Here is a 12,303-nt window from a genome sequence, read left to right as displayed (position 1 = left end):
GTCTGAAATAAATACACTACTAATTGCAGACAAGAGCAAAGAGAGATGGTTATTGTATTATTTATCCTCTGACCACTGTGACCACTACCTCCCCTTGTCACCTTCCACGTATCCTAGGAAGGGCTGGCAGAGCCAGAATGACTACTTGCATTGTGCTTTCTCTGTATAAAACCTGAAATTTTGTGTAATATAATCCCTCCTCTGTAATAACATCAGAAACAGCAATGCCTGCTAGCATTTATTGGGTGTTCATTGTTTGCAAATACACTGAGTGCAAATGTACTGAATAAAGCTTAATCGTACAAATAATCCTACAAGATAGGAACTGATACCATTCCCCTTGGAGAAATGAGGAGACAGGTTTGGTAAGTTTAAATAATGTGCTCAGATATTGCAATATTTTGCTTGTAAATAAGAACCCCAAAACAAGCAAAGGTATTAGGAAAATGTTTCTGTAAATACATCATGAAACTTTCCAACTTTCAAGTTTGAGATCGTAATGAAATCTTTACCTTCTGCATTTTCTTTTCTTAGCTTCTGCCTAGATTTTTTCTTATCCCGTAGTACAATATTCCATCCAGTTTAACAAGAGTAAAGAAAAATACACCTATCATTTCTTTTGTGACCCTTGACAATTACATGTGAGTTAATTGTACTTTTTAAATGATAGCAACTGAGTGAAATGCCAAAGAGTGATAGTGCACAAATAGTCACTTTTGGCAAAGCTTCTTTTATTTTATGCTTTAGGGTCATCATTAATAATATAGGCAGTGAATTTTTTTAAGAAAAATATTTTCTACCCTGCTCTCTGTTATATTTGATGTTATACATTATAATTCTGTTTATGATGGGCTAACTTCCCTAGATTCTATTATGCACACATACTGACATTTTTAACAAACATATTTTATTTTTAGATAAGTCTTCCTGAAGTCTCTCTATTAAAAATTTTAAAGTTAAACAAGTCTGAATGGCCTTTTGTGGTTCTGGGGACATTGGCTTCTATTCTAAATGGAACTGTTCATCCAGTATTTTCCATCATCTTTGCAAAAATTATAACCGTAAGTAAAACAAATTTGTTAATACATTAGCAATTTAAAGAAAGTATGACCTGAGAGAACAAGCTTATAGCAGTCTGATCCACAAGGGGAAATGTGGGACTTTCAGTGGGCTGCCCCTGGTGTGGGGTCCATAATAGGAAGGTTAATTAATGTTCCCAGGAGATAAGCCAGCATCTATTGTAAAGTGTGTGGCTGGGCCTTGTTGACTGGGCAATCAGTGAAGAAATTGCTTTGTTTTCTAATTTTGACTCCAGTGCTGGATCAGCATTCCAAAACACTGAAAAAATAAAATAGGCAAATACAACTACTTTCCTTTCAACTAGTGGGAACAGTTGCAATTTCTTTTCTTACCAGCCAGCTCAGGGAGAAGAAATAACAAGAGTTTGGAATTGTGCTAAAGGACTCAGGGCAGTTGGTGGGTTTAAAGATCTTACAAGATCCATGCTTACTTTTCAATGTTAACTAAAGTTCTAGCCTGGAATTTTAGTCTCCCTAATTTGCACAGCTATACTATCAATATAAATGCCTGTGTATGTATAATTACTAATTTTTAAGAACAATTCTAGGGGCACATTAAGAAGCCTCACCTTGCAGGTACTACTTAACTAGAAGAATACTAAGAAACTTGAGTGATCCAAAATTATTCAAAATAATAATTCAAACAAACTGGTGGTTTCTTGGGAAATACACTGTGATAATGATAGCAGATAGATGACTCATTTTTCAGATCTCATATTTACATAGTTTAAGAGAATTAAAAGCAAGTTATTTTTTATCATAGACAACGAATGCAGATGATAACACTTTTTTCCACAGAAATGTGTGTATGGTTTTATTTTTACGTTGAAATTTATTTTAAGCCTGGTGCAATGGCTCACGCCTGTAATCCCAATACTTTGGGACGCTGAGGCAGCCGGATCAGTTGAGGTCAAGAGTTCGAGACCAGCCTGCCCAATGTGGTGAAACCCCGTCTCTACTAAAAATATAAAAATTAGCTGGGTGTGGTGGTGCGCACCTGTAATCCCAGCTACTCGGGAGGCTGAGGTATGAGAATCGCTTGAACCTGGGAGGCAAAGGTTGCAGTGAGCCGAGATTGAGATCACGACACTGCACTCCAGCCTGGGCGACAGAGCAAGATTCTGTCTCAAAAAAGGAAAAAAAAAAAAAAAAAGAAAGAAAGAAATGTATTTTAAAACTCTTGATATACAGAAATTTTCACTTTTTCTGTTTCTTTTATCTTTTCCTCCAAATATCTGATAAAAATCCATTCCTTTTCAGATGTTTGGAAACAAGGATAAAACCACATTAAAGCATGATGCAGAAATATATTCCATGATATTTGTCATTTTGGGTGTTATTTGCTTTGTCAGTTATTTCATGCAGGTAAGCTTTTAATAAATTAAACAAGCCTGAGCATGATTACTTTTTGTTGCCATTCTTTCTATTTAAGTTAAAAATATATCAACTAAATGTTACAAAGGAAAATAATGTAGATTTTTGTTTGTTTGTTTTTCAGGGATTATTTTATGGCAGAGCAGGGGAAATTTTAACCATGAGATTAAGACACTTGGCCTTCAAAGCCATGTTATATCAGGTCAGTGTTAAGTTGAATTTTTCTTATTTTATTTAAAATTTATTGTAAAACATTCTAGCTTTAATTCTGTCTCGAGTCAATTTTTGACATAATCTTTCTTTGAAGTCATACTCTTTTTGTTCTGAGCAGCAAAAATTTGATGTCAGAAGTCTTATATTTTTCTAAAAGAAGCAAGTCCAAAAGTGTGATGTTAAAAAATACAGCTTATAGAAAAGAAGGTAGGATCTACTCATTGTTCCTTGCATTCGTCTTGACAAGTCTTTCTTTTAATGAATGATAGAGTGTTCTGGGATCAGAATCGAAGGCCAAATTAAAAAGTAGAAGTAAGAGCTACAATATCTTGGGAATGTATCAGAAAATAAGTTGTTAATTTCTCTGGTTCTAATCCATGCACATAGCTTAAGTTTTTTGACTCTGCACTTCTTAAAGCAGCCAATCTCTCTGCCTTTATCAGAAGAGTCCTGAACTCAGATAACATCGGTCTAGCTGCCAGGTCTGCCTGCCTCATGCAGATGATCTGTCACCTCTGTGAAATAACTAAAAATAGGCGGATCAAGTAGTAATCTTGAGAAGTGAGTCTTGGGGGCAAATGGAAGGAATGTCTCAGACTGGCACCTCTAAACTTCTTTCACGAGGCTAAAATGGATTGGGTTACCCTGAAAGCCAGTAATCATTAGTAGCCCTTCACCTCACTTTCTGTCACGAAAGCTCACCAGGCAGGAGCAAATAGCTTCCTGCCAAGGTGATTTCTTTTCAGAAATAGAGTTACTGTCACTCCAACTGAGTCGTCAAAACCCATTTTAAAGTCTTGTGACTTTTAGGAGCAGTACTCTGAAGGCTGCCATGCAACAACTGTACTCTTAGGGAGCTACAAGATACAAAATGCAGAGAAGCCAAGTCAGAGGTTTCCCACGGCAACACGATGCTCTAAAGCAATCGGTGACCTTACACCTTCTGTTCAAAAAGGTCCCATCTCTGCTTCTTGTTCCACATTTGAAGACACTTCTTAATCCAGAAAAACAAAAGTCTACTTAGAGGATCATAAATCAATTTGATGCCAGCACATACCTCTCATGTTAAACTTGTACATTATTATTTTTTACGTTATGAATACTTTATGTCTTCCATGAAGTAAGTTGAGACTTTAATTAACTAACACTATATTTCACATTTGTTGACAATTTCTGCTCATTTTTATTTTGTTTTAAAAATTTATCTTTTTCCCCATTCAAATACATTTATTTTAAATTTCTAGAAACTTTTGAAAATGTTTCCTGAATGCCTAGATGTTTGTTTTTATACAGAAGAATATAAAGAATATAAATTTTAATTTTTCCAAGCATACTTTGAACTTCCTTTCTGTCCACGGAAAGCTTTTAGTGGAGGAATCTCAAGGCCATGAGCCAGTTTAATGAGAGAAACTGTGGTTAATCTAGTATTTTGATGGTTAATACTGGACATTAATCCTCCGTCTAGCATTAGCCATGTGAACATTAAGACTGTAACATTTTTGGATAAAGTAGCTTCTGCTCATAAGGATGCTTCAAACTATCAGCCATAAACTCTGGGTTTTAAAATATCACGCACATACTTAACAAAGACTTGCGCAGAAAGTCTAAGCCACTTAGCACGTTATTAAATATCCCCATAAGTTGTTTGTTTTCCTTCTTCCTCCTTCAGCACGCCTTTTGATTCTTAGCTTTACTTTTCAAAATTGGAGAAAAAGAAGACTAGTATATTTCGCCCTTTCTTTGTAAGCATCTTCACAATTTTGCTTTGTCTATAGTAAGGGAAGTTCCTAGTGTGCAGTTTTATCTAACTCTTATTACCTGATTTTTGTCATAAGATAAGACTTCTTAAAATTTAACAACCATGCTGAGACTTGCAGTGCTTTTTATAACCATTGTTAAACCTCATTTGAGGTAGAGGTATGTATAGAAACAGGTGTGGTATTTTGTAGATACAAAATCCATATTTTATGTGATTACTTTAGATTCTTCCTGTTGAAAAGAATGTTCTAAGTGTTGCTGACTTCGATCATTGAATAATTCATTGTTCATTGTGTTTCAAAGCTAAGTTTACATTTCTTAATGATAAATAATTATCTATAGAGCTATTGAGTTTTTGAGCATGTAAGAAGTTTATTTTTCCCCATTTCCCTCTAAATTAGATTGGCTAAGGCTTCTTGCAGTTCTTTAAATTATGATAGCATTGATGGTGATCACTAGGGGCTTCAAAATTTACCTAAGCTAATTCCAAAAGGATCTGAGGTAATCAGTACTGGAGCATGAGAAACAGGTCATGAAACTCAGCTGTAATTCTTCAGTCAGACGACAGGCAGAACAAGATAATTGATTAACAACTTAAATAATTTGTACAACAAACCCCCATGACACAAGTTTACCTGTATCACAAATCTACACATGTACTCTTGAACTTGAAAGTTAAAAAAAAAAAATGTTTTTTTAACAAAAAATATTCATTGAGCCTAACTAAACAATTAGTATTACATTTAATGGATTTATTTATTTATTTAATTTTTTTTTTTTTTTTGAGATGGAGTCTCGCTCTGTTGCCCAGGCTGGAGTGCAATGGTGTGATCTTGGCTCACTGCAAGCTCCGCCTCCTGGGTTCAAGCAATTCTACTGCCTCAACCTCCCAAGTAGCTGTGGTTACAGGCACACACCATCACACCTGGCTAATTCTTTTGTATTTTTAGTAGAGATGGAGTTTCACCATGTTGGCCAGGCTGATCTCAAACTCCTGACCTCGAGTGATCTGCCCACCTCAGCCTGCCAAAGTGCTGGGATTACAGGCATGAGCCACTGCCCAGCCAGAAATTCTTTTTAAGTAATGAGTTCCATGACTTTAAATGTAACCTCATTTCTCCCCCAAACTACAGCTGTTATCTTTATGTTATGGTAGTTTCATTTTTTAATTGCTTGCTAACACTGTGTCAGGCAATATCTTAAGGTACACCATACACTTAGAATAAAGTCCATCTTTAATAAAAGCAAATCCAAAAAAAATTGAAAATAAAAACTCTGGCCTCTGGTTGCTGCGGTTCAAATCCTGGCCTCAGCACTTGCCAGCTATGTGGCCTTGGACACATTACTTAATCTCTAAGTACCTCTAAGTACCTTAGTATTTTTACTTCTAAAATGTGGGTAATCATATTATCTATCTCATACAGTTGTTGTGATGATTAAATGAGGGAATACATGCCAAGCACTTATGATGGTTTTATTGCTTTTTATTTCAAGTAGAACTATTGGCAGAAAAAAAACTGGATATCTACTGGTATCAAAAGTGGTGGCCTTTCTTATAATTATATCCTTTCAGGAAGAGAGGATGCAAGCTAATTTTTCCTCACCACCTAAGTACCAGAAACACTGCTAAATGTTTTCTTTTTTTCTTTTTTTGAGACGGAGTCTTGCTCTGTCACCCAGACCAGAGTTCAGTGGCGCGATCTTGGCTCACTGCAAGCTCCGCCTCCTGGGTTCACACCATTCTCCTGCCTCAGCCTCCCGAGTAGCTGGGACTACAGGAGCCCACCACCACACCTGGCTAATTTTTTTTTTTTTTTTTTTTTTTTTTTTTTTGTATTTTTAGTGGAGATGGGGTTTCACCATGTTAGCCAGGATGGTCTCGATCTCCTGACCTCGTGATCTGCCCGTCTCGGCCTCCCTAAATGTTTTCACATATATTGTCTGTACTGGAAAACAATCTCTGGAGTACACAATTGCTATCTTGCCAAAAAGCAATTTCAGACATCTTGCCAACTGAACATCAGACAATGACTAAGATTAATCACATATGTACCTATTCATGGTGTTTTACAGCAAGTTACTATAGACTCAGGAATGTAATATTCAATAATAAATTCTTTTCATATTTTTTACCTTATACTGTATCTTAAAATTATCTGTGCATTCTATGTCATGTTGAAATCTAGAGCTAATTAGAAAATACATAAAATATCTTAATTTTGGAGAGAGAGTACACAATAAAAAGCAGGTAATGTCTTTCAGTTCAGCGGTATTGTGTTTATTATTGTTGCTGCTGTGTATTCACAGTATGTTAGGATCTTGCCTGGGATTGTGCTGTTTTGTTTTGTTTTGTTTTGTTTTTTGAGACGGAGTCTCGCTCTGTCGCCCAGGCTGGAGTGCAGTGGCCGGATCTCAGCTCACTGCAAGCTCCGCCTCCCGGGTTTACGCCATTCTCCTGCTTCAGCCTCCCGAGTAGCTGGGACTACAGGCGCCCGCCACCTCGCCCGGCTAGTTTTTTGTATTTTTTAGTAGAGACGGGGTTTCACCGGGTTAGCCAGGATGGTCTCAATCTCCTGACCTCGTGATCCGCCCGACTCGGCCTCCCAAAGTGCTGGGATTACAGGCTTGAGCCACCGCGCCCGGCCAGGGATTGTGCTTTCAAAGTGGCTACTGTCCGGTGCAGACTGTAATCTCCACAGGATGCTCTTTGGGCATCTAGAACCCAAAGCTCATGGAGACACCTTCCCAACAGTGGGGCTCAGGGTGGTGCTATCATGCCTGACTTCTACCACATTCCTCCATAAAAGTTTTCATCTAACATATGATGTGCATGATTAAGGCACAGCCCTCAACCTGCTATGCCTTTGTTTTGCCTGTTACCTGGACCTCAGAGTCCTGGCTGGGTTGCAATAAGCCAAGATTTTTTTTGTTCTTTACTCACTAAAAATAAACCATCTCTCAGAGACAGTTTCCACCTGGTTTTAATCTACAAGCGATACAAGTGGTTCCAGTGAGTGTGAGGAAACATTCAATAGCTATAAGAGGAAATCAGAATTCCTCAGGCTGAGAAGCGCTAAGATGTGCTGTCTCCGTTTGCTGTTGAAAATAAAATTGGTTATTACATTATGCTTTTATTGCTTATAGTTTTGATCTGACTCCTTCTTTAGATTGCATACCTCTTAACTTCAAGGGTTTCACAGCCTTCTGCCCTTTTAGCTTCTCACAATGCCCACTGTTGTAAGTTCTAGGAGGTAATGTGAAGCGTCAGGGAAAATCTTTATTATGTGGCCCCTAAAGAGAAGGAGATAAATGTTTTATCATTAGTTAGTTTAGGTAGAAAGTTTTGAAAATATTTCTAAATTGTGTTGTTTATTGCCTTACTTTTGTGTGTGTGTGTGTGTGTGTGTGTGTGTGTGTGTGTGAGAGACAGGGTCTCACTCCGGTATCCAAGCTGGAGTGCAGTGGTGCAATCTCTGCCTTCCAGGCTCAAGCAATCCTCCCACCTCAGCCTCCCAAGTAGCTGGGACTACAGGTGCCCACCACCAGGCCCAGCTAATGTTTGTGTTTTTTGTAGAGACAGAGTTTCACCATGTTGGCCAGGCTGGTCTTGAACCCCTAGACTCAATCCTCCCACCTTGGCCTCCCAAATTGTTGGAATTACAGGTGTGAGCCACTGCTGTAGCCTTCATTGCCTTATTTTTGAATTGTGTCTGCTCTTCACAAATAACTTATGGAGTAAAATTATAAATCACTTGATGGTTTAAAATGACCATTTTAATTTAACATTGATTATTATACAATACGGTAATGAGTAATGAGTCCAAGTTCTTGGGCTTAAGTTCTTCAGTTTATATATAAAGATAGATCTTCAAGAAAAAAGAAGCAAAAGCCATTTGATCCATAGTATTTTATAGGAATTAAGTACCTGTGAGTGAGGAGGCAGGTAAATGTTTTCTGACTTACAGCAGAAAAATCACAAGTCAGAGAAAAAAAAAAGGTTTTTGACAACCATATGTTAATTCTCCTTTTCTCTAGGATATTGCCTGGTTTGATGAAAAGGAAAACAGCACAGGAAGCTTGACAGCAATATTAGCCATAGATACAGCACAAATTCAAGGAGTATGTATATTATTTTTATTTTAAATGATGCATGTATGTGGTGTGCACACATGCAATGCATTCATGTGTCTGTGCATGTATGTGAGCTGTGCTGAGATGACCCACATCATTAAGGAGGCCAGGTAAGTCTCACGGTTAACAAGTAACTCTTAGTGAAAGATGAAAGGAAGCCTTTCTGTTCTGGATATTTTTAACCAAAAATAGAGAATATTTAGTACCTGTAATAGGATAACTAGAGTACTAAAGAAGAGAGCAAGAATAAGTTAGAAAAAAGAGCTCAGAATTAAATAGATAAGAAAAAGTAATGAAATGAAAACACACACACTTTAAGAGTTTTAATGTAAGAAAGAGGTTTAGTTTTTCCTTCCCCCAGAAAATAAGATTTTAGTTAAAATAATGTCTCACAATTCAGAGTCATGTGTGCATCAGAAATGATTCTGTACTAGTTGTTATACAAGTTAAAAAGAATTGTGTAATCATGACTAGTAATATGCATAAACAAGATATTTATATGTATTCATAATTAGTGATGGAATGACCAGCATAATGTATGTCAAAGTCATGCTTAAACGGGTGTGGGGAGTAGAGGAATATAGAAGAGGTAAGTAATAATTTGTTAATTTTCTTCTAATTATTTTAACAAAATTCACGTTTGTATAACAAATGGGATCTTAACAGAGAAAAGCCACAGAAAACAAAGTTTCCTACTTTAAATTGAAGTAAAATAAAGCTTTCCATCTCTGTTAAAATAAGAATTCTAGTAGAGTTACAGGCTTTCCTTTTTCCTCATCATGCATTTGGAAGAAAAGGAAAATGTCAATAATTCGCCTCAGAATGACAGAAAAATCTTACAAGTATTTATTCTGTTTAGAAATACTGAGATGTTTCTTAAAGCTTTGTTAGCAGAGCAACAAACTGTCAGCTAAAACAACCCATCAGAATAGCACATTTCTTTTAGAGATTATTTCCACAGGACATGGCAACCATTCTAAGTTTGTTTTTTATTTTTTTTATTTTTTTAACTTTTGCAAGACCTCTTTGTTTAATATACACCTGCAAGATAGGATTTATACTATCAGAAAATAGAATAAGTGGTTTACAGTTGTGAATATTCACAAGCATTCATTTTGGTTTAGAAAGCTAATTTTATGATAGAGAAAGAGCTTGAGAGGAAAGGGGGCATCTTCATCTCTTCCTGAAATTCTTTTTGTTAATTTTGAAGGCAAGGTTCTAGAATTTTGTTAGATAGTATTTAGATTTTAAAATAGGGCTGAGGAGTTCAATTTTACTGGCATACATGAAAAGAAGGGGGATAGAATTTCACTTAATAATCAAATAATGCATATAGCATTAACCTCCATAGCACAATATAATTATCTGATTAACTTCTGAGTTTAGGAATTCCGTGGTTTACTACTCCAGGCAGAAATATCAATCCCTATAATTCCATTTGAATTCCCACTCCACAAAATTTGCTATTTTTTCTTTACTGTGTTAATGTTTGTCTATTACAACTTATCTTTCAAATCTTTTCAGAATCTTTTAAGTGGAACAGGCATTCTTACCAGCAGTTATATTAATATGTGAGACATTTCTTTTAGCAGATACTTGCTTCAACTGAAAAACCAAATTAGTACTGAAAGACACAACATTACTGTCCTTACATTTATTAATTGTTTCTAATAAATAGTATTGTCCCTGAGGGAAATTATTGGGAATAGTTGTCAACCTGATTTTAAGCACCTGACTAATATCATTTCATCACTTAAAACTTTATTGTTGCAGTTATTAACTGCTAGTCTCACAATAACTTCTAGACAAGTCAAATCATTTTTTTTATTAGAACTAGTAGCTAGAGAATAAATGGTCGGAATCCTGATGAAAGATTTTAAAGTTGCCAAATTTAAAAAGTAAAACAAGGGGTAAACGGTCCCAAGTTGCAAATGGAGTCAGTAAAACTCTCATGCTGATGAGTAGTGGGATGGTACCTGTGAAGAGTCACTGTATTCCAGCTTGGACAACATAGTGAAACTCCATCTCTATATTTTAAAAAACCTAATTTTAAAAATTAACGAATAAAACAATCAAAGAAAGATTTCAGGAGTGAGACCGTGTCTAGTAAAATGTAATTTACAAAAAACTCTTACTTTGCCATATAAAGATGGATTCATATTCAATTTCAATGGACAGTTTTTCTACAAAAGGAAGAGTTGTTTACCAATCTTATTTGTCCACAAATGAGTTCTTCCTCACAAGGACACTCTAGCATAAAGATGAGCTAGGAAATAATAATTTGGGGGTCATATTTCCTATCATACTGACTTAAATAAGTCATTCTCCATCTCAATTTCTTCATCATGTAATTTCAGTTACATTTTATTCTATCACATGTATTAGAATGAATGTTCATAAAACAGCTCCTTAATAATAATAAATCTTAGTTTGAAACCTTCAATTCATGACTGTAAAGGTATTCCTCTGGCCATTTTTTAAAGCTCTGATATTTTGAAAGTCATGATAAAAACATGTTAGTGAAATAGAGTCATAGGAGACAACATGATTCCTAGAATAGTTGTCTGAATACAACCAATTTAACTGATATTGTTTTAGCCCAAGGGAATGGCCTATTGCCAGTACATCTGTCAATAGACTATTTTCTGTGTAATATCTGGTTTAATTAAAGCTAAAAGCCATTTTAGATTCTTTTGGAAACTCAATTCTATAAAATTACAAGGTATTATTTCTGTACATTTTAGCAATCTCTTTTCATCAACCAAAAGTCTTATTTCATTTATGTCCACAAGAAAGTGTGTTGACACCACAGTGTACATTTGATATACCACTGACACATCCAATGCTAGAACCTAGAACTCTTCTCATCAGAGCTGTAATATGTTGCCCAAATAAATCATAAACATTTTTTTCATTTATTAATTCCAAGAGCCCAGCAAGTTTACTAGTTAGAACTAGGATATTATTACCTGGACAATGGCAACCTCATTTATTGATGTAACTTTTTGATATGGGAAGTGTATAAAACAACTTGACACTACTTTTGATTCAAACAATGTTGTCATGGAAATGACTTTTCCACAGCATAAGGTATGCATATAATTGCTGTTTTGTCTTGCAGTTTTAGGTTGAATTAAGAAAGATAATCAAATCTACAGCAGAAGCTAATATCCAGAGACATTTAGTACTTGATAATAGTGGTTAAGGATGGCTCTTTTAAAAAAAGTTTCCAAGCCAGGTGCAGTGGCTCACATCAGTAATCCCAGCAATTCAGGAGGCCAAGGCAGGAGGATCGCTTGAACCTGGGATGCCAAGGCTGCAGTAAGCCATAATTGTCCTACTGCACTGTAGCCTGGGTGACAAAGTGAGATCTTGTCTGAAAAAAAATTTTTTTTCAACCTTGGCCCTGAATTCATAATATTGCAAAAACTTTACCACTGCTAAGCCATCAAACTGCCGTGTGGTAAGGTAAGTCAAAAATTTCCCTCGACAAAAACTCACAAAAATGAAGATGGTTAAGTTTACAAGAGCAAATGAACTTAATCATTTACACTACTGGTCCAAAAATGCATGATAAATTCAATGACTTCCCATAAAATATATGCTGACAAATAATAATAAATAACTGTAGGCTTTAAACACTTTACGTTTTCACAAGCTTTGTAAATTTGTCCAACTAAGGCTTGTTTTCTGCTCTACAAATATTTTAACCATCTGTTATAATGTATCTTAGTAGATTCTACTTCGG

At 35.8% G+C, this 12,303-nt stretch overlaps 1 protein-coding gene across 1 annotated transcript in view; it reads left to right on the top strand.

The window, feature by feature from the left end:
• ABCB5 (ATP binding cassette subfamily B member 5) overlaps positions 1-12,303 on the top strand; it is a 127,461-nt gene that overhangs the window by 70,695 nt on the left and 44,463 nt on the right. The window contains exons 16-19 of the mRNA XM_007981925.3: positions 918-1,061; positions 2,340-2,444; positions 2,578-2,655; positions 8,460-8,543. Of these exons, the coding sequence (XP_007980116.2) occupies positions 918-1,061; positions 2,340-2,444; positions 2,578-2,655; positions 8,460-8,543 (411 nt within the window). The remainder of the gene's footprint in view (positions 1-917; positions 1,062-2,339; positions 2,445-2,577; positions 2,656-8,459; positions 8,544-12,303) is intronic.

Source organism: Chlorocebus sabaeus, chromosome 21 (genome assembly GCF_047675955.1).
Source record: "Chlorocebus sabaeus isolate Y175 chromosome 21, mChlSab1.0.hap1, whole genome shotgun sequence".
Taxonomy (NCBI): Eukaryota; Metazoa; Chordata; class Mammalia; order Primates; family Cercopithecidae; genus Chlorocebus; species Chlorocebus sabaeus.
This window is presented reverse-complemented; position numbering and strand designations above follow the sequence as displayed.